At 41.5% G+C, this 23,701-nt stretch overlaps 1 protein-coding gene across 9 annotated transcripts in view; it reads left to right on the forward strand.

The window, feature by feature from the left end:
• Positions 1-23,701, forward strand: part of ATXN10 (ataxin 10) — a 169,936-nt gene that overhangs the window by 71,406 nt on the left and 74,829 nt on the right. For all 9 annotated transcript variants that reach the window (XR_012121638.1, XR_012121639.1, XM_073214031.1 and 6 more), the window contains 2 exons: positions 12,906-13,014; positions 14,452-14,621. Coding sequence is in view for 7 of the 9 variants with exons in the window: in XM_073214031.1 (XP_073070132.1) it covers positions 12,906-13,014; positions 14,452-14,621 (279 nt within the window). In the remaining 2 variants the exon portion in view is untranslated. The remainder of the gene's footprint in view (positions 1-12,905; positions 13,015-14,451; positions 14,622-23,701) is intronic.

Consider the following 23,701-nt stretch of genomic DNA (forward strand, 5'->3'; position numbering starts at 1 on the left):
TTCAGGCCATGCTTGTGACTGTTCTACCACGAGAAGTGTGACTCTTTCTTTGTGACTATCCTTTTTTCAAGGTGACTCTGCTGTTGGTGTTCTGTGTTCTGTCATGCAGACCATGTTAAGTCGCCCTGGTGGGGCCCGGAGCTCTCTTCTCATTTCTGTGCTAGAAGAGGGGACGGCTGCTCCGTTTCTGGAGACAGATTTGCCTCTGTTTCCAGCAGGAGGAGCAGTGAGCTGTGCTCCAAAAAGTTCTCAAAATTAATTTTCTAGGAGACAGAGAAAAGGAAGGAAAACTTATTCGTGAAATCACAGCTTTAAAGCTTTTTGAGGCACTTATATGGTAGATATTTTATATTGTAATAAGTTGTTACCTGACGTAACTTTTTATATCTAGGAAAATTTATATTTTTCCTTCAGTTTCTTCTCTAAGGTTGGAAGAATTATTGTATATGTGAATTTTTTTTTCATATGAGGTTTACCTTTTAAAATATGTTTATTAATGAACATTTTCAGAAAATTAATCTTATGTCACATATGTAGGAAACTTTTTACCCATAGTTAATTTTTGTTTGAATTGATCTATGGTATTGGCCTTTTTTAGAAGTTTTAATTTTTGTTTTTAAACTAATTACGTTGTTTAATTTTATCCCCATGGTTTTTTTTTGTTGTTGTTGTTGCATATTTAATAAAACCATCTCCACTTAGATTGTGGAAATATGCACCTATATATTCTAGTTCTTTCAGTACTTTGTCCACATTTCTGAGTAACCTCGATTTATTTTTGAGTGAAGTATACAACCAAATGAATTTTTTGTCTCAGCTCTCCAAGATTATAATCTTTGGTGGAAGAGTGCTGGGTTCTAAATCTTGATCTTCTATTCCTGGTGTGTGGTCTTTGGAAAGTCACTCTGTGCTCCAGTCTCTCTATCTGCAAAGTGAATTTATTTTAATACAAGCGCTTGGATGTGCTGACTGGTACATAGCTAACATTCCCTAAATGTTAGCTCTTAATTATTGTGTCAATACCACTTAGTGAATAATCATACCCTTTCCACTAATTTTAATGCTACCTATATCATATATTAGATTCTTAGATATTTTTGGATCCATTTCTGGATTTTTGACTTTTTACAAAGGGAAACAGTAAGATATTAGCAACTTTCAGAGAATTCAAAGAGCCCTATATTTATATGCAATAAAGGAATGCTGAAATGAACTTACAAATAATCAACTATGCTTCAATAAAAAAATAAACTATACTTCAGATTTTAAAAAATGAACTTGCAAATAGATGCAAACCCTGGTCTATGTACAAGGCAATAATTAATTGCATTCCAACCAGATATAACCAATCTGCATTTCTATAGACTAGAATCATTTACATTTTTAACAATTTTCTACAACTAACAATGTTGTAAAAGAGCTGAAAGACAATAAAAGGTGAAGTTAACTAGACAGATGATGTAGACAGGAGATGAATCATTTTTTCTCTCTTTTGTCCACGTCAATATCTTGTTCCTTTGACTTGCCTATTTTCCCCCTAGTATCTGACTGAATAAATAGTTTTATGATACAAATACTGGAGGACATCACATTCATGACTCTTATTTTTAAGAGAATAATTTTTCCTGGTTATTATTTCATTGTTAGTTTCCAGAATCTCATTAGACACTTTATTAATAAAAGAATTCTAGTGATTAAAATTGAGGAGTATTAGGTGGTCATAGATTAATATTCTTTTGGGTTTATTTCAATTAATATCCTAGAATTTAGGAGCTAGAAGGAAATTTTTAGGTCATCTCTTCCAACACTCATTTTATTTTTGTCTTTTTATCATGGAAAATTTCACACACAAACTAAGGTACAGAACTTACTGAAACTCCATCACCCAGCTTCAGCAGTTAACTATTCATTAGCATTCTATTTTGTCCCCAGCCCACCTCGTATGCCAGTTCCCCGGGTTGAAACAGAGCTTGAACATATTTCATCAGTGAACTATTTTGTGTGTGTCTCCAGAAGATAAGGAGCCTTTACATATACGTAAATTACAATTAGTACATCTAAAAAATTAACAATACAATTTTAGTATCAGATAAACAGTATTCAAAATTTCACCACTGTCTAATAATTTTTGTTTATTTCTTTGACTCAGGATACAGGTGGGGCATTGCCATTAGTTGCCATGTCTCAAACCCATACTATGCAGACTCCCCTTCCTTCACCTCTTCTGTGTCTTTTTTTTCCCCCTTGGCTAGTTCTTTGTTGAAGAAACTGGGTTGTTTTGTCTGTAGAGCTTTCTGTAGTTTGGATTTTGATACGTATATCTCCATTCTAGTGTTTAACATTTTCTTTTCCTTGCGTTTCCTGTGAATGAGAGCTAGTTCTAGAAGCCTATTCACATTTGGGTTACTTTGTCTTTTTTGCGGTATGTTTTAGTGTTAGGGATAGTGCACTTTCATCAAAAGGCATGTAACCTAGATCCATGAATTCTTTAGGGCCTGCGAAATCATGCTTTTTGACTGTATCTTCATTTTTTTATTAATTGGATTGTTTTATAAAGAGAAACTTCTAATCACCTATTAGGTTGTACAGGGTGCATTCTGATTAAGAAAGGCAGAATAGATGTTTGATTTTCCCTTTTGATTACCGATCTTCAGAGTAATTAGTTGGGTTTGTGGCATCATCCAAAGATGACCAGTGAGTCATTTTGTTTTGGTTTAAATCATCATTATGAAGTCATGGCTTTGGAGCCGCTTGATTTGTTTGCAGTCCGTTTCAGTTGTAGTTCTCCCTGATGGTCTAAGGGGCCGTTGCTGGGCGGCGGGAGCCTCCTCAGGCTGCCTCCCATCCCTCCTGGCATGATCCAGTAGTCTCTGAGAGCTCCCTTGCCATCTAGCATGACAAGGTGTCCGGGGTCATCTTATCCGTGCTTGGCCCCAGACCTAGAACCGGGAAGCTGTTTCTTGAAAGAAAAATGGCATCTGGGGGCGACGATCTGGGTGACTGCGCATTTAACAAAGGAAGATGCTGAAGCCATGTAAAGTAATGTATTTGCTCAAGAGGCTTTTAAAAATGGTACTAATTTCAGATCTCTAATCTACCTACCTTTTTTTTTAACCCTAATTTAAATATTTTACCTTAAGTAGCACATGAAATCTATTAAATAAAATTAATACAAGGGATTAAAAATATAAGTTGTTTCTGCTATTTATTTTAAAATTTCAGAATGCTATATTAAATATTTAAATCTTATAACTAGAGAACAGTAAATACACTTTTAGAATTAACAAAAGGAATAATTTACTTTGCTTTTGAAGAATGTTATCTTTATTACTTAAATTCAGAGTATCTGCCACATTTTGTCAGACAATGTATACTTTAAAATTGAGGTTCAAAATCTGTGCAAGAATTGCATTTAAAAATTTTGTTCAGAGGGCGGAGCCAAGATGGCGGCGTGAGTAGAGCAGTGGAAATCTCCTCCCAAAAACACATAGAGCTATGAAAATATAACAAAGAAAAATCTTCCTAAAATAGAGACCACAGGACACAGGACAACATCCAGACTACATCCACACCTGCAAGAACCCAGCGCCTTGTGAAGGGGGTAAGATACAAGCCCCAGCCCGGCGGGACCCGAGCGCCCCTCCCCCCGGCTCCCGGCGGGTGGAGAGAAACCGGAGCGGTTTTTTTTTTTTTGGCGAGCGCTTTTTGGAAGCCTTAGAGGGACGGGCCCCCGTTGCTGGGGAGGCAGGGTGGCGGGACCGGTGAGGAGGTGCCTGGGAACGGCGCCGGAGGACAAAGAATATCCTGCGTTTCTCCCTGCGAGACCTGGGGGCGGGTGCCTGAGACCGGTGCCTGAGGACGGAGGAGGTCGCGCGTTTTTCCCCTTTTTTTTTTTTTCTCTTTTTGGCGAGCGCTTTTTGGAAGCCTTGAAGGGACGGGGACCCCAGTGCTAGGGAGGCACGGTGGCGGGACTGGTGAGCGGGTGGCTGGGACCGGCGCCTGAGGACAAAGAATATCCCCCGTTTTTCCCTGCGGGACCGGTGGGCGGGTGCCTGAGACCGGCACTTGAGGACAGAGGAAATCGCGCGTTTTTCCCCTTTTTTTTTCTCTTTTCTGTGAGTGCTTTTTGGAAGCCTAAAAGGGACAGGGACCCCGGTGCTAGGGAGGCAGGGCGGCGGGACTGGTGAGCGGGTGCCTGGGACCGGCACCTGAGGACAAAGAATATCCCGCATTTTTCCCTGTGGGACCGGTGGGTGGGTGCCTGAGACCAGCACCTGAGGACGGAAGAAATCGCGCGTTTTTCCCCTTTTTTTTCTCTCTTTTTGCCGAGTGCTTTTTGGAAGCCTTGAAGGGACAGGGACCCCGGTGCTAGGGAGGCAGGGCGGCGGGACTGGTGAGCGGGTGCGTGGGACCACTGCCTGAGGACAAAGAATATTGAGCGTTCCTTCCCTGAGGGACCGGTGGGTGGGTGCTTTTTGGAAGCCTTGAAAGGACAGGGACCCTGGTGCTAGGGAGACAGGGCAGCAGGACCAGAGAGCCGGTGCCTGGGACCGGCACCTGAGGACAAAAAAAAAAAAAAAAAAAAATCGCTTGTTTTTCCCCTTTTTTTTCCTTTTTTTTTCTCTTTCTTTCTGTTCCCTCTCTCATTGTTGCTGCTGTTGTTTTGGTTTGGAGAGTGCTTTTTGGAAATCTTAAAGGGGCAGGACAGGTCACTTAGACCAGAAGCAGGGAATCTGGGGATCTCTGGGCACTCTAACCCCCTGGGCAGCAGGGAGCACAGAGGCCCCTTACGGAGATAAATAGTCTCCTGGCTGCTCCCCCTCCAACGGGGCTCCACCATTTTGGAGGAACAGCCCCAGCCAGGCCAAGCCCACAGCAACAGCGGAGATAAACCCCAAAGCAACTGGGCAGGAAGCAGAAGCCCTGTCTGCGCGCAGCTGCCCAGCACAAGCCACTAGAGGTCGCTATTCTCCCAGGAAAAGGCTACAAACCAACAAGAAGGGAAGCTCTTCCAGCGGTCACTTGTACCAGCTCTGCAAACTATCTCTATCACCATGAAAAGGCAAAACTACAGGCAGACAAAGATCACAGAGACAACACCTGAGAAGGAGACAGACCTAACTAGTCTTCCTGAAAAAGAATTCAAAATAAAAATCATGAACATGCTGACAGAGATGCAGAGAAAAATGCAAGAGCAATGGGATGAGATGCAGAGAAAAATGCAAGAGCAGTGGGATGAGATGCAGAGAAAAATGCAAGAGCAGTGGGATGAAGTCCGGAAGGAGATCACAGATGTCAGGAAAGAGATCACAGAAGTGAAACAATCCCTGGAAGGATTTATAAGCAGAATGGATAAGATGCAAGAGGCCATTGAAGGAATAGAAGCCAGAGAACAGGAACGTATAGAAGCTGACATAGAGAGAGATAAAAGGATCTCCAGGAATGAAACAACACTAAGAGAAATATGTGACCAATACAAAAGGAAAAACATTCGTATTATAGGGATACCAGAAGAGGAAGAAAGAGGAAAAGGGATAGAAAGTGTCTTTGAAGAAATAATTGCTGAAAACTTCCCCAAACTGGGGGAGGAAATAATCGAACAGACCATGGAATTATACAGAACCCCCAACAGAAAGGATCCAAGGAGGACAACACCAAGACACATAATAATTAAAATGGCAAAGATCAAGGACAAGGAAAGAGTTTTAAAGGCAGCTAGAGAGAAAAAGGTCACCTATAAAGGAAAACCTATCAGGCTAACATCAGACTTCTCAACAGAAACCCTACAGGCCAGAAGAGAATGGCATGATATACTTAATGCAATGAAACAGAAGGGCCTTGAACCAAGGATACTGTATCCAGCACGACTATCATTTAAATATGATGGTGGGATCAAACAATTCCCAGACAAGCAAAAGCTGAGGGAATTTGCTTCCCACAAACCACCTCTACAGGGCATCCTACAGGGACTGCTCTAGATGGGAGCACCCCTAAAAAGAGCACAGAACAAAACACACAACATATGAAGAATGGAGGAGGAGGAATAAGAAGGGAGAGAAGAAAAGACTCTCCAGACAGTGTATATAACAGCTCAATAAACGAGCTAAGTTAGGCAGTAAGATACTAAAGAAGCTAACCTTGAACCTTTGGTAACCACGAATCTAAAGCCTGCAATGGCAATAAGTACATATCTTTCAATAGTCACCCTAAATGTAAATGGACTTAATGCACCAATCAAAAGACATAGAGTAATAGAATGGATAAAAAAGCAAGACCCATCTATATGCTGCTTACAAGAAACTCACCTTAAACCCAAAGATAAGCATAGACTAAAAGTCAAGGGATGGAAAAACATATTTCAGGCAAACAACAGTGAGAAGAAAGCAGGGGTTGCAGTACTAATATCAGACAAAATAGACTTCAAAACAAAGAAAGTAACAAGAGATAAAGAAGGCCACTACATAATGATAAAGGGCTTAGTCCAACAAGAGGATATAACCATTCTAAATATATATGCACCCAATACAGGAGCACCAGCATATGTGAAGCAAATACTAACAGAACTAAAGAGGGAAATAGACTGCAATGCATTCATTGTAGGAGACTTCAACACACCACTCACCCCAAAGGATAGATCCACCGGGCAGAAAATAAGTAAAGACACACAGGCACTGAACAACACACTAGAACAGATGGACCTAATAGACATCTATAGAACTTTACATCCAAAAGCAACAGGATATACATTCTTCTCAAGTGCACATGGAACATTCTCCAGAATAGACCACATACTAGCTCACAAAAAGAGCCTCAGTAAATTCCACAATATTGAAATTCTACCAACCAATTTTTCAGACCACAAAGGTATGAAAGTAGAAATAAATTCTACAAAGAAAACAAAAAGGCTCACAAACACATGGAGGCTTAACAACATGCTACTAAATAATCAATGGATCAATGAACAAATCAAAATAGAGATCAAGGAATATATAGAAACAAATGACAACAACAACACTAAGCCCCAACTTCTGTGGGATGCAGCGAAAGCAGTCTTAAGAGGAAAGTATATAGCAATCCAGGCACACTTGAAGAAGGAAGAACAATCCCAAATGAATAGTCTAACATCACAATTATTAAAACTGGAAAAAGAAGAACAAATGAGGCCTAAAGTCAGCAGAAGGAGGGACATAATAAAGATCAGAGAAGAAATAAACAAAATTGAGAAGAATAAAACAATAGCAAAAATCAACGAAACCAAGAGCTGGTTCTTTGAGAAAATAAACAAAATAGATAAGCCTCTAGCCCAACTTATTAAGAGAAAAAGAGAGTCAACACAAATCAACATAATCAGAAATGAGAATGGAAAAATCACGACAGACTCCACAGAAATACAAAGAATTATTAAAGACTACTATGAAAACCTATATGCCAACAAGCTGGAAAACCTAGAAGAAATGGACAACTTCCTAGAAAAATACAACCTTCCAAGACTGACCAAGGAAGAAACACAAAAGTTAAACAAACCAATTACAAGCAAAGAAATTGAAACAGTAATCAAAAAACTACCCAAGAACAAAACCCCGGGGCCGGACGGATTTACCTCGGAATTTTATCAGACACACAGAGAAGACATAATACCCATTCTCCTTAAAGTGTTCCACAAAATAGAAGAAGAGGGAATACTCCCAAACTCATTCTATGAAGCCAACATCACCCTAATACCAAAACCAGGAAAAGACCCCACCAAAAAAGAAAATTACAGACCAATATCCCTGATGAATGTAGATGCAAAAATACTCAATAAAATATTAGCAAACAGAATTCAACAGTATATCAAAAGGATCATACACCATGACCAAGTGGGGTTCATCCCAGGGATGCAAGGATGGTACAACATTCGAAAATCCATCAACATCATCCACCACATCAACAAAAAGAAAGACAAAAACCACATGATCATCTCCATAGATGCTGAAAAAGCATTTGACAAAATTCAACATCCATTCATGATAAAAACTCTCAGCAAAATGGGAATAGAGGGCAAGTACCTCAACATAATAAAGGCCATATATGATAAACCCACAGCCAGCATTATACTGAACAGCGAGAAGCTGAAAGCATTTCCACTGAGATCGGGAACCAGACAGGGATGCCCACTCTCCCCACTGTTATTTAACATAGTACTGGAGGTCCTAGCCACGGCAATCAGACAAAACAAAGAAATACAAGGAATCCAGATTGGTAAAGAAGAAGTTAAACTGTCACTATTTGCAGATGATATGATACTGTACATAAAAAACCCTAAAGACTCCACTCCAAAACTACTAGAACTGATATCGGAATACAGCAAAGTTGCAGGATACAAAATCAACACACAGAAATCTGTAGCTTTCCTATACACTAACAACGAATCAATAGAAAGAGAAATCAGGAAAACAATTCCATTCACCATTGCATCAAAAAGAATAAAATACCTAGGAATAAACCTAACCAAGGAAGTGAAAGACTTATACTCTGAAAACTACAAGTCACTCTTAAGAGAAATTAAAGGGGACACTAATAAATGGAAACTCATCCCATGCTCATGGCTAGGAAGAATTAATATCGTCAAAATGGCCATCCTGCCGAAAGCAATATACAAATTTGATGCAATCCCTCTCAAATTACCAGCAACATTCTTCAATGAATTGGAACAAATAATTCAAAAATTCATATGGAAACACCAAAGACCCCGAATAGCCAAAGCAATCCTGAAAAAGAAGAATAAAGTAGGGGGGATCTCACTCCCCAACTTCAAGCTCTACTACAAAGCCATAGTAATCAAGAGAATTTGGTACTGGCACAAGAACAGAGCCACAGACCAGTGGAACAGATTAGAGACCCCAGAAATTAACCCAAACATATATGGTCAATTAATATTTGATAAAGGAGCCATGGACATACAATGGCAAAATGACAGTCTCTTCAACAGATGGTGCTGGCAAAACTGGACAGCTACATGTAGGAGAATGAAACTGGACCATTGTCTAACCCCATATACAAAGGTAAACTCAAAATGGATCAAAGACCTGAATGTAAGTCACGAAACCATTAAACTCTTGGAAAAAAACATAGGCAAAAACCTCTTAGACATAAACATGAGTGATCTCTTCTTGAACATATCTCCCCGGGCAAGGAAAACAACAGCAAAAATGAGCAAGTGGGACTACATTAAGCTGAAAAGCTTCTGTACAGCGAAAGACACCATCAATAGAACAAAAAGGAACCCTACAGTATGGGAGAATATATTTGAAAATGACAGATCTGATAAAGGCTTGACGTCCAGAATATATAAAGAGCTCACACGCCTCAACAAACAAAAAACAAATAACCCAATTAAAAAATGGGCAGAGGAACTGAACAGACAGTTCTCCAAAAAAGAAATACAGATGGCCAAGAGACACATGAAAAGATGCTCCACATCGCTAATTATCAGAGAAATGCAAATTAAAACTACAATGAGGTATCACCTCACACCAGTAAGGATAGCTGCCATCCAAAAGACAAACAACAACAAATGTTGGCGAGGCTGTGGAGAAAGGGGAACCCTCCTACACTGCTGGTGGGAATGTAAATTAGTTCAACCATTGTGGAAAGCAGTATGGAGGTGCATCAAAATGCTCAAAACAGACCTACCATTTGACCCAGGAATTCCACTCCTAGGAATTTACCCTAAGAACGCAGCAATCAAGTTTGAGAAAGACAGATGCACTCCTATGTTTATCGCAGCACTATTTACAATAGCCAAGAATTGGAAGCAACCTAAATGTCCATCTGTAGATGAATGGATAAAGAAGATGTGGTACATATACACAATGGAATACTACTCAGCCATAAGAAGTGGAAAAATCCAACCATTTGCAGCAACATGGATGGAGCTGGAGAGTATTATGCTCAGTGAAATAAGCCAAGCGGAGAAAGAGAAATACCAAATGATTTCACTCATCTGAGGAGTATAGGAACAAAGGAAAAACTGAAGGAACAAAACAGCAGCAGAATTACAGAACCCAAAAATGGACTAACAGGTACCAAAGGGAAAGGAACTGGGGAGGATGGGTGGGCAGGGAGGGATAAGGGGGGGGAAGAAGAAGGGGGGTATTAAGATTAGCATGCATGGGGGGGAGGGAGAAAGGGGAGGGTGGGCTGCACAACACAGAGAGGACAAGTAGTGACTCTACCACATTTTGCTAAGCTGATGGACAGTAACCGTAATGTGGTTGTTAGGGGGGACCTGATATAGGGGAGAGCATAGTAAACATAGTATTCTTCAGGTAAGTGTAGATTAAAAATTAAAAAAAAAAAAAAGAAAGAAAGAAAGAAAAGGGGGATTACTCCTTAACAGGATAAAACTATTGGTAAATCAAAGATCAACGCATGCTTTAAATATCCTTAATGTTGATCACTTAAAGGGTGTCAGATGATCAGCTATGGAGGTACTCTTTTCTGATAATATTCCTTTCTCTTAATTAAAAAAAAAAAAAAAAAAAGCAGTTACTGTGTGCTGACCTCCAATGAGTTCTGCACAGTGGTATAGAGGGCATGTCAAAGTGTGGGCAAAGGGTCTGTTTGTTTCTAGGCAGAAGATCAAGGCCTAGCTTGGATACCCAGAAAATGAACTAAGATACGATATGAGGAGGAGCTTCCGGCATCAGCACTCTCTGGAGGACTCGTGCCGGGGGATGATCATCAAAAAGCCTCCACAGGGATCCGGACGATGCTGCGGTTGTGGCTGCATCCAGCCCACCGTCTCCTGGACTTGCCATAGGAATGAGGAGGGAGATGTCTAGGCTGGCATGTGCGTACAGTGAGACAACGAATTTGACCGGATCTGTACTGTTGGAACTCAACCAGGAGTTGGGAGGGGTGCAAGTTGTAGCACCCCAAAATCTCATGACTATAGACTATCTATGGTTAAAAGAACATATGGGATGTGAACAGATCCCAGAAATGGGCTGCTTTAATTTGTCTGATGGTTCAAGTACAGTTCGAAAATATCCATCATATCATAGATAAATTTTCACAAATGCCTAGGGTGCCTAAATGGTTTTCTTGGCTTCACTGGAGATGGCTGGTAATTATAGATTTGCTTTGTTTATGTCACCGTATTCCTATTATGTTAATATGTGTGTGCAAATTAGTTAGTAGTTTAAAACCTGTACATACTTAAGGTACTCTACAAGAAGATATGTCAAAGAAATAATCAATCCTCCCATGTTTCCTTCATATGCTACATCTATAGCTTTTCTTCTTCCTTCCTAATTACAAACCTTAAATAGAATTCGTGCCTCATATCGAATTTACCGAGTATCATAATTCCTCCAGGTGGTAAAGATACCTCGAGACAAGTGCTGGGCATAGAAGCCACAGGGCATAAATCTGCAAAGAAGTTAAAAGCTAACCTTTGCAAACAATATGGCTTCTCTCTCACTTACCAACTTTACATTTCCCTGTATGGCCCCGGAAGATGACTGGTTAGCCAGAGACGGGTAAGATTCCTCAAGGGAGGAACAACCTAAGACAGGCACAGTCGCAGGGGGGCCATCAGGTGAGAAATTGGGGATCAACAGAGGTGAGGCTCAGAACCTCACCCCCCCTGCTTTGAGAGAAATCTTCTGCATCCGTGGATGTTTTGCTGCCCTTGTCTAGCCTGGAGTAATACTTAGTCCATAGGCACACACCTGATCATCTGATCATCTACATTTGCCCTCTTACAGCACTAAACTATGTTTTCTACCTTTATCTTGCATCTACCTACCACTTCAGCATTTTATTAAAAATAAAAATAATAATAATAATAGGAGAAATGTGGGATCAACATATAAATCAAGTACAAAAATCAAACGAATATTCATATTTGACCTGATGGTTTATAGGTCATATTGCATGATCAAAACCGAAAGTTTCTGTGATGAATGCCCTTGTACTGTTCACCATGTAAGAATTTATTCACTCTGTAAGAATTCGTTCACCATGTAAGAACTTGTTCGTTATGCTTCAGAAGATTGGAGACTGACGAGAATTAGGCTTGAGATGGATTAATGATTGTACATTGAGCATTGACCCCCCTATACTGAATTTTATTGTTGTTAACAACCATTTGATCAATAAATATGAGAGATGCCCTCTCAAAAAAAAAAAAAAAAAAAAAAAAAAGCACAATATCAGGTCATTAAAATACTGTTATAAAATAAAATAAAGATACTCTTAAAAAAAAAAAAAAAAAAAAAAAAATTTTGTTCAGACTACCCCCTGTTGGTAGTTTCTTGATCATGTAGTCTGTTTGATAATAAATCATTTAGCAGTTCTATGAACTGACATTTTCAAATAATAATATCTCTTCAACCTACCAAGATTCTGCACGAGTTTATATTTACCCAGAAATAATGCAAGTTCTTGCAGCCAGAGTTTTTTTGACCACCGCATTTTTACAGGATTCCTGTGGACAAGAAATTAATATATTTCATGGGGTATTTGTATCTCTAAAGTAGAACTTGCTTGCTGGAAACACTTTAAAAAGAAAGTATTTGCATAAATGTTATGTACATAGCTAGCAATGTTGAACATTTATTCCACTGTTGGAAGGTCTTTTTGCTTGAGTAAGAACTTTTCTGACTCTCTGCTCCGAGAAGATGTAAAATGACACAGAGTCTTGCACTCTGATGGCAGATGTTGCTCCTGGTGAAAATGATCGCTCATGTACACACTTAATACTCTGGTTTTGGTCCCCATAGTTTTGCTTCTCTCTTTGGATGTGTTACAAGCACTGGCTCTTTAATATTTATTGGACTGTTTCATTCTCTCACAGTTATTTATGGCAGTCAAATCATTTAGCTTGACTTAAAAGCCAGGTTTTCTTTTCTTTTTAGGAGGCACTGGCTACAATCAGGCTCCTTGATGTCCTGTGTGAGATGACTGCTAATACCGATTTGCTCAGCTATCTGCAGGTTTTTCCTGGTTTGCTGGAAAGAGTGATTGGTGAGTTTTTTATTAAGAAATCTTTGACTGGTCACTATAAGATAAGTCCAAATGCAGATCCTTTACTTTCATTGTATTGGTATATTTTTGAGATTTTTTTTTGGACTATTTCTTCTTGAGAGGAATCACGGTGTTTTGGTAAGAGCTCACTTACCTGCTGTTTAACTCAGGATGCCTGCTCGGTGGGTGAGGACAGCGGTGCTTCTAAAGCACAGGGCACATAGTGGATGTTTTATGGGTAGTAGTTGGGATGATGGGGGGTTCGGTGGTAATGATGGCAGTTTTTATATGACTATAGTTTTACCAAATTTGTTAGCGAATTTTTCCCTGTTACATTTGTGGGGCATGAAATATAGTACTTTACACATAATAATGATATATTCGACTCTTATAAGAAAACTTTTAAACAAGAAGCCATTGTTTGGGATATTACCATCTTTGCTGAAAAGCTGTTTGCAAAATAATTAAGGTAGAACCTGTTTCTTGTGTTTACACATGCCTATTATGGTGGTGTTATTCACTGTTTGCAATTTTGGTCTTTAAAAAAAGATTGTGCTTATTTTGGAGACCCATATGCTAGGGAAGATGGATGGTGAGGTGAACGTTATAATCACTACACTACGAAAATGGCACCAGAAAGCTGAATTGTATCCAGATGGGCGGATGCCTTGGCAGTGAGCTGTGGGACACTCTTAGGGTTTCATACCGGTGTTTTGTTTTGAATCACTGTGGGAAGAGCATGTGTTTGGAGCCGGAGCAGACACGGGTTGTCATCCCGCCTCTGCCAGATCGCTAACTTCTTTGAGCTGGATTTCTTCATTATAAAATTGGAAAAGGAATATCTGCCTTTAATAGGTTTGTTGGGGTAAATGAGATAATGTAGAAACATTTAAATTCAGCTCCTAGAAGACTGTCCATTGCATGGGATGCCTAGAGGCCTTTTGTAGAGCATAACAATGTAGAATTATTTCTTCTAAATATAGCCAAAATAGCCCCATGGAGAATGCACACTGCCTTCTGGTTACCTGGACAATGAGAAAACAGTCAACGTGCTTCTTGGTTTCTGCCATACGGCGCATTACAGATAGGCTGTTGCATTCAGACTTGGCTACTCTAGTTGCCACATGAGTTCCTTCATTAAGAAGTTGGAATTGGAAACATTTTTCCAAGAAAGATGGTGGAGAATCTTTAGCTAACTTTTCTTTGCGGGTAAGTAGAAAGTCCAAGCGAGGGCAATACCGTGGCTTACCTCCCCGAACTAGAGTCATGTGTTAATTTTTTAAGCAAAAGGACTTCTAATTATTATTTAAAGGGAGTTTTCAGCACTCTGCCTTTCTTGTTTTATTTCATCAAAATAAATTAGATCTGTTTGTGAAAACTAAGACAAAATACTGAGCATTTTCTATGGAAAATGAAGTCTATTCTTTTCTGTTACAGACCTTTTACGACTGATTCACGTAGCTGGCAATGACACCACAAATGTCTTCAGCACCTGTGGGTGCCTAAAAGGGGAAGGTGACGTCTCCAACATGGCCGAGGGGTTTAAGTCTCATCTCATTCGTCTGATTGGAAATCTGTGTTACAAGAATAAAGATAACCAAGACAAGGTAAGATTATTTCTCATTCATACATGATACATACATACGTGGCTTCATTTAGAATATAGTACTTAGAATTTAGAATGTGTTCACTTTTTTGGAATGAAAGCTCGAGGTGCTTAGAAAGCAGCTAAGATTTATGTGTATGTATATATTCCCCCCCAATAAGCACAAATTATCATATTTGTTTGTATTTTTGTGATTTTGCATTGCATTTGTCTTTAGTGTGTTTGAACCAGTCTCCTTAGTTATGAATTGCCAGTGCATTTAAATACACTCTTATGTCATCTAGAGAATACTTGATAGAAACAGGCATTTAAAGAGCCTAGGAATGTTCAAAGACAGGGATAATTACTGACCTCTAGTTGTCATTGACCCTTATCTACACAAAAATAAATCTTAGATCTGTGCCTGTTTATGCAAGCAAATGCAAGCAGGGTCTACCCCACACTCACTTGGAATTCCCAGCCGATATGAATTCACGTATGTATCAGAAGCTTCTGCCACTGTTGTGTGTGAAGACAATACAGCTTGACTCAGACCCAAGTTGAATCTCTAAGCGATGCAGAAAAATGTTGGCAATAATATTCCATTTTGAGGCCTTTTTTTTATCAGACAGGTGTACTTAGCTTTGTAACACAAGCATTCCTAAAGAGTTGGTATACTGTAAATTCTATAAAGCAAATCTTGTTTTAACATTGATTTCCGTTATGTCAGAGACATTCTCCCAAATCTCTTGCCCTTCCTGCTTAGTTGTGATGACTGTGCAGAACAGGAAAGGGGGCAAGAGAGAGCCTCTGAGGCTGGCTGCCTTCCTGGAAAGGAAAGTCTAGCAAATGCAGAGCTTCAAGCCCCAGAACAGCTCTGATTCTCTCCTGTGAAATGACCCCAGGCCCATTCTAACTGGCACAACCCCAACTCCTCAGCTACTGTGAACTTGATGGTGAGGCAGAGAGGGGCAGCCATGGAGAGACACCACACTGAGGCCTGCTTCTACAGATGATCGGGAGCTGGGGGTAACTCAGTGGGCCTGAGGGTAAATCATAAGCATTTCTTCTAGGCATTTTAAAATGGACATAATATTTAAGTATTAAATCTTTGGAAACTCAGTAGACTGTCATTAGAAAACTCTTCTGTGCTGAAGCACTTAGAGGTCGTTATATCAATAATATGAGAGGATGATAAAGAGGGTGGTGGGAGAATTGGACCTCATGCTTCACATTTAACCAGCCTGCCTGAATCTTCCCAGAGTCGTCCTTTGGGTGGCTTTTGTTTCGCTTCATCAGATATTGAATATACGTGTGTCGGATTATATTTTTCCAAGATGGCAGTGAAACCGTCTTTCGTTCCGCATGTATTCCTACAAGGCCACTTCGCCACTCCTCCATCCAGGGTCGGCGTTTCATTTCTCTTCCTCTTGAATCTGGATGACTGCAGCACTGTGACTGCTTTGAATAATAAAATACGGTGGGAGTGATCCTCTGCCAGCTCGGGGAAGCCCCTGGCTAGTTTGGCAGGTTCCATTTCTAGCCTTTTAGAATCTAGGCACCACGTAAGAAGTACAGATTCCCTGAGATCTCTGCGCTGTGAGTGGCCGTGTCCACATGGATAAACACTGGGGGATGAGACGCAATGAGGAGAGAAAAGACCGGTCGGGGAGTGTCACGCACCAGGTGTGTGCATGAGAAGCTGCCTTGGAGGTTCTTCAGGTAGTTGCTCGGTTCCTTAGTTCCAAGCTCCATGTCCTAGTTGCCCAGCAGATGCCAGATGAATCAGGGACAGCCTGCCCAGCAAAGCCCTTTCTGAATTTATGACCCACAACATTGGGAGGAGAAGTAAAATATTGGGCAAAAAAGTCGTGGAGGTTCTGCTTCTGTTAATGGTCTTGGAAGCTACTATTGGACCAATTCTCCTGCCAATAACTACAAACTCGGACAAGAGGCAGCAATGGGAAGACATTCAAATTTGACACAAGCAGGCAGATTTTGGAATCAAATCAACACTTGGAGGAAGGGAACAGCATGGTGTGTGCCATGCAGGGCAAGGAAAACTCTGGAAGAAAATCTACAGTCCTAGTAGATTCAAGAATCAAAGAAGAGTTTGGAGCAATCACAGCCACTGGAAAGTGTCACAGGGAATCCTGGAAAGGAAATAGCAAGCCCCAAATTCTGTGTACCAGCCACTTAAACTCTTGCTGACGCCCAAATCACACATTCGACAGCCAGGCCCCAAGCAGCCAGGGTAATGATAAAGTAACTGTACTGAGATTTGAGCTGCCACCCTAGAGTCTACAGCTTAAGTTCAACCAAGATAATTGCCTGCTAAAACAAAAATAGCATTCTTTAGAGGAACATACTAGAATCCAGTGTTTCCACAGCATAGCATTCCCAGTGTCTAGGATACAATCCAAACTTAGTTGAAACACAGGAAAATATGACCCATTCCCTAGAGAAAAAAGATGCTGGAGACTGTGCAATGTCACAGCTCTCAGGTTTGGCCGAAAGAAAGGATTTTATAGCAACTCTGTGCAAGGATATAAAGGCAGATATCCTTTATATATGCTTCTAAAGAATGAAAAGATCGCATATCTCAGCAGAGAAATAGAAACTGTAATGAAGAACCAAATGGAAATCCTAGACTGAAAAGTACGGTATCCAAAATGAAATTTAAGTTGTACTGAATGAGCCTAACAACTCGATAGAGATGACAGAGTAAAGAGTCCTTGTACTCGGAGATAGAAAACACTGAACGGTCATCCTAAGATGGTAAATTCTGGGGTAGTGTGCTCCGCAGCGTGGGCAGTGAGTGGTTCCTGCAGGATGTGGTGAAGAACCCGATGCCGGGTACTTGCTCCATTACACATGTTGCATCGCCATTTTGATTTCTCCTCATCTTCATGCAGATAGGAGTAGAAGACTGCTCATCCCTCTTGGAAAATGACTGGACTAATTTTTGTGAGAGAAAGCAACACTACCTTTTTAAAGGCCAAAGCTGCCTTTCTTGGGGAGCACAAAAGAGGTAGTTTTTCTTGTGTTGTTAATTGGGGTTGCCTCTTACAGGAACAGAATGTAGTAACCCTTAAAAGGCTTATGAAGTCACTCGTTGAGGTCAGGGTCAGATTGCACCCTAGGTAAATGCGGAGCGTGCGAAGTGCTGCTGTGGGAGGTCACTGGGGCGCAGGAAGTCACCGGCTTGTTCCTTCACGTGTGCAGCTGCTAATAGCAGTGCTGACTTCTGAGCAAACACTCTCAACAGCATGAAGGAGCTCATTCTTTGAGTGTAAGAATGCCCCTCGTTCTCCTGCTTTCTACCTCTGCCAACAAAAGGCCTTACCTAAAAGCTTTACCTCTGAGATTTTTTTTCTCCTTCCAAAGAATCTGACCCAACCTCACAATCTTATTGTGGATGTGCTAGAAGCTTCTTTATTCTTGTAGGCACTGACTGCCACTGGGTGGGACAGATACTGCCTTGCTCACTGTTGCCTCACGGGACGGAGTTCACCAGCCCTCGGATGACTTTGGTGACACTTTGGAGAAATGGATGATGAGGTAGATGACTGTCACCTGGCTGTGCGTGCTCATTGTACCTTTTAGCTGGGCTGTCCCACTTCTCCCCAGATTGGGACCTGAAGGGAAATTTGGATCTAAGACTAAACATCTGAGTTAGACGGCTTTTGTGTCATTTAGCCTAGTTTTTAGTTTATTGTTCACCCAGAAGAAAAAAGGGACGGATGATTTGTTCAGTGTCTACTCCGTCCCAGCATTGTGCTTAGTGAATTACATGTTATCAGCTTTAATCTCTGTGTCAGCCCTGCAGAGCAGGTCTGCCAAGCACATTTTAGGGAGAGGCCATCCAGTTAGTGAGTTGCAGAGTCCAGAGTAGAACTGGATTTGACTGACTGTGAGCTCCTGGGCCTGGGCTCTCTCCCTGTGCCATGGTGCCTCTCCTTTGGGAGCCTTCCAGGGGTTTGGAGGAAGAGGTTTAACAATAGACTTCCTGAAGGACTTGAGACTGGATATTCTGGAGGCTGGTAAATGTGGGTCACTGAGGCTGGCCAGATCCCTTAGGCCTCCTGTTTGGTTCAAATCTGGGCACCCTTCTGGTGCCCACCTGTCTCTGATGCCTCCATTCATCCAATGGGAGTGTTCCCAGCCCTGGTTGCAGGAAGCTCCTCCTCTGAAGCTTCTTCTCCAGTGACACCTAAGGACCATCCTTGCCTCTTTGAACTAGAGGCCCCAGATTATTGTCACATTTCTCCAGAGTTTTGTGCAGTACCTGATGGCCCTGAGGTTTGATCAGAAGACATTTAAGCCCACTGGGTCTCTGTGCTTGTCTGGTTCAACATCATTCTTTGCATTGAGCGTGGTGTCCACCTCCTGGGTGGCACCCGACACTTGTGTGGCCCCTTCCCTCCTATAGCATTCTTTCCTCTGCATTAGTTCATCAGCACCTTATGACACCTCTGTGGGAAGGGCTAAAGGACAGTATCATCATTTTCTAAGTGAAGAAACCAAGACTCAGTGAGACTTAAGTATGATTTAATTCAGCTTGATGGGAACTGCCACGTGTCTCTTGCTCTGGAGAAAGTCACCTCAGCAGGTGTAGCTCTGGGAGTAAGGGGGTTCTCTGCCTGGGGCAAGTTCTCTATGAATGTGATGATACCAAAGGAGGATAAGGGGAAGGGCATGTTGGGAGAAAGGGTTTTTACTGCTCACAGCTTGCTAGGGTTTGCTAGCCAGACCCTGCTCTGTCTATCCCTGCTGGCCATGGTGCGCTTGCTTCCCCATCCGCCCCTTCTAGCAGGAATTCCATGGGTGGGTACCTGGTGACAGGCGGGCACCAGACCAATTACACATGAGGAACAGAGGGAAGGAGAATGGCCACCACTGTCCACCCCCTACTCCGTATCCACCAGAGGCTTTGCCGTGGTAAATACCCATTGCTGTGCAAACAGGCCAAGGCCAGGTGGGAAATTCTGGGTGAAAACGTCCATTTACCCCATAGAAGAGGACATGTGCATGGGCAACGGTAGCGCTAACACAAGTGTGTGTGGGGAGGCCTTTCAGAGAGGAACTGTTGGGTCATGTGGTCCTCTGGGCTGTGTGCCGAGCCCAGCAGGGGTGGGCACCATAGAAAGAGGAAGGCTGGTGGCCTTTCTGTTGATGTCTTTGGGCTGCCTTTATTTAAGACAGTCAAGGCGCCTGGCCTCAGGTTGAATCTGCTCGGAAAGTGTCTCACGCATCTTCCCATGAGTCTTGAATGCAGAGTCTGTGCACGTGACAGATTGTAGTGCTTCCTGGCTGGCGAAGGAATCGCTGGACTTTCTTTGCCAAGTCATGGTGGGGAGGTTCTCTTATTCCTAAGTGACTTATAGTCTTACCTTGTTATTGTGACAACTTACATGGTTTTTCCTTGCTACATCTGTAGTGATTACTTTACTTTTAAACCTTTGTGGGCCTGAGGTGGAGACTGCGTTTTGGTTTTCTGCTGCCAGAGCGCATGGGTACTAATGGCTGCTGCTTAGAAAAAAGAATGTGTGGTTTACTTGTTTCTTCCCCATTCTTCTCTCCTTTACTATTGCCATAAATTCTTTAAGTGAATGCTTTATTAGAAGAAAAACCAAACATGGATTTTTTTTTTTTTTGTAAAGCTAAATGCAGTTTTCAGAATGGCTAGGTCAGCGGTCTAGCTTGCCCACCTTCTTCTTTCCGCAAAGACGTCACGCCAAGATGGGCCGTCTGCCGCGCCGCCTGCTGAGTTCATTCTGCTGAGGGTTCTGTGGAGACGCTGCTCACCGTCTCCTCCTCCTTCTCTTTTCTTCATACATGTTTGATCTCATGTGTTCAGACATAGGCACAGACAGAGCTTTTGTTACAGGTATGACTTCATTTTAGAAATAAATCTGTGCTATGTGGGAACATTCAACAGGTAAAGACACTAAACTATTGGCCATTCCTCAGAGTCATCTATTAAAAAGGTGGGTTTTTTATGTGGCTGACTTGTCAGTTGCCCGGATCATTGGTGGAGTGGGTGCTCTGCAGAGAAGCAGGTGTGTGACTAGTGTTACGCTGCTGTGAAATGGGTGTGTCACATGGCCCTCGGTGCCCCATGCCCACTCTTGGCCTATCCTGGGACTGTGTAGGTTTCCCGACATGCGTGCGTTACCTGAATGACCTTAACTTGGCCTTTGGTACTCAAGGTCACAAGGTGTCTTCTCTAGGGCACCTTCTCAGGTCAATGCAGACAGGCTTTCTCTCCCCTGCCGCCCACGCCCTGTCCACCTGCTCTCTGCTCCCCTGCCCTGTACTCTACCTGTACCCTCAGTCTGTGTGCGGGTGCATCAGTGCTTGTTCATCCTGGTGCATGTTGCAGTATATGTTTGCTGTTGTTTTTACTTGAGGCTTTACGGTGACGCACACGCATGACTGACCACTGGCATAGCCATGACATATGCAAAATCTGATTTGGGTGTCACTCAGTTTAATGTACTAAGCCTGGTTCCTTCCTGGGCATCCCACCACCACCACTTTTTCCCTGCTTCCCCCCTGATGATTAGTTTTTCATGAAACCCCTCTGCCTGGGTCTTCCTGCTTGATAATAACTTAATCTGCCCTCTTTCCCAGTACATATTTCTCCATTTTTATAGAAAGCTTTAATCCCATTATTCTGTGTCTGACTAATTGGGAAATTCCAGGTAGGGTATTGAAAACACCCTAGTGGTGGGCACCCCTGTCACTGCTCATCTGTCTTTGCTTGGCTTATAAGGATCCATCAATATGTACGATGCTCACGGAGGAACCTTACAGCAGACAGAAGGCTTGGAATTGTAATAGTACATAGTCCAGATAGAACTTAGATTTAGGTAAACCCAGATTTGTCTCTTACAAAACATCGCTCAGCTGTGTAAATTTGGACAAGTAACTTAACCTCTCTGAATCTCAGCATCTTCATGTGTAAAATGAAGACTGTTGTACCCACCTTGCAGGTTTGGAAGGATTGAATATGATCACGTGTATGAAGTATCTACTAGATTACATGCCCTCTCTCTCCACCTCCTTCCCTCACCCCCTCTTCCCCACCAGTCTCACTGTGAACAAGGAGATCTAGTTCATTTCTGATCTCCCCTTTGCGTGTATTTTAATACAAATTGTAGACAACATTTCACAGCTATTTACAAAGTTTAAAGTAACCCTATCATTCCATTTTCTGTGTTTATTTTCAATAGATGAGACTTGGAGGAAGTAAAGTGAAAATGAAAACAAGTGGGGGACTTTCTTTAGGATGAGAATCTTTTTTTTTCTTGTCAGTTTTTATGCCAAATGCTTTCCAAGTTGGATTTCTCTTTTGTTATTATCTAGCAAAGAGGTGAAGTGTTTCCTATGTGGATACCAAAATCTGTTCCAGCTCAATTTTGAGAGCATTTTAAGGAGCTTTTAAATTACAGGTATATGGCCTGTGTCAGACTGTGTTTTCCCTCTGTCAGAAACAAGTTGCACAGAACCCCAGCTTATTGATTTGAGGATTCAATGTATAGGCAAGATCTGGCTTGCTTAGAATTCCACTTCTTTGTCACGTAATCCCAGTTCAAGAAATATGTCAAAATTCATAAATCAAGCTGTCACCATTAGTTTCCTGAACTTACAGTTGCTGTTACAGTAAATGAACTTAAAATTCCTATGTAGAGGACACAGATTGTGGTTTCATTTGCTGCAGCTGTAAAGGTTTTCTTTCTTTTTAAAGACCCCCAAGCTCATTTTGTCCTGTCATAGGGTGACCAGCTTGTTATTTTGTACAGAAGGTGTAACATTATTCAAAAGGAAGCATCAGACTAAATATATAAAGTGTACCAGTTTATTGTCATTTCTTCTTATTACTGCTGCGTACTAACGAGGCTCCGGGCCCTGTGCTCTCTCCCTGTGAGTCCCACCACCACTCTGTCCTCACTAGCTGAAAGGGCAGAACATACTGTGTCTGGTGGAAACCTGGTATGTCCCACAAGGCACTCATGGACACGGGTGAGGGCCCGGTTTACTGGTTAATCGGCCTAGAGCAGTCCAGTTACATGGTGGGAGTGATAGCTGGCCGAATTCTGATTCCACATCCAAGCTTTTCCTGGTGTATGCCACCACATCCACCTTCACCAGGAAAAGAGATGTGTGAAGCTTGTCCTTTGAAATCCTTGACCAATTTTGTGTGAATCCTCAGAGTGGGCATCTTCTGTAAGAAAGAGCATGGGGGACTGACTTCAGATGTCGTTCTTGATGGGGCTGCATTCCGTAGTTCTTGTGGACTTGTTTCCTTTGTGGTCCAAAGTGTTCTAGTAGCATGTGACTTCCTGGAGATTAGCGTGCAGAACTACATTTCTGGGCCATGCATATTTCTGAGAAGCGTAATTTACCCATATCCTAGATAACAAAAGGAAGACTTTGGAGAAGTAATTTGCCTATGATGACTCAGCAGCTGAAAGGCCTGGAATTCAGTTTTTTTAACTGCTACTCCGTTTTCTTTACTGTGCTGTATGATCATGATTCTAGACAACAGAGATTTTAAATGGATTTATGTTTAATAAGAAAAACAATTATTTCACGGTATCCATAACAGGAATCTGAGACGTAGGTGAAAGAAACCAGCTACATAAAACTGACAGCTCTCTTTTGTTCCTAAACGGGAATATGGAATATTGTAAAGAGAGCATTTGTTTTTGACTCACTTATCTGTTTATTGCTAAGCTAATTAAAATCCCACTGAGTGGAATAAAAGCCCAGAATTTTGACAAAAAATGAAAATACTTGGGAACTTGTCCTAACAACATTAAAATATATTTTAAAGCTAAAATAATCAACACTGTACAGAAATGGATAGTTAATGTACTTTAGAAACAGACTTCTGAGAAGTTGTAAGAAGTTAACATGTGACAGGGATAGTCCAACAGCCCTGGAGGAAAAAGGAAAACCTGTTGTAAAAGTGAAACAGGGGTAATTGGTTAACTCTTTGGAAAAAGCTAACTTCACCTGTAGCAAAAACCAAAATAAAATTTTGATTGAATAAAGAGTAAGATGGAATCATGGGAACCTACAATATTATGTAAT

This window comes from Manis javanica, chromosome 10, assembly GCF_040802235.1.
Source record: "Manis javanica isolate MJ-LG chromosome 10, MJ_LKY, whole genome shotgun sequence".
Classification (NCBI taxonomy): Eukaryota; Metazoa; Chordata; class Mammalia; order Pholidota; family Manidae; genus Manis; species Manis javanica.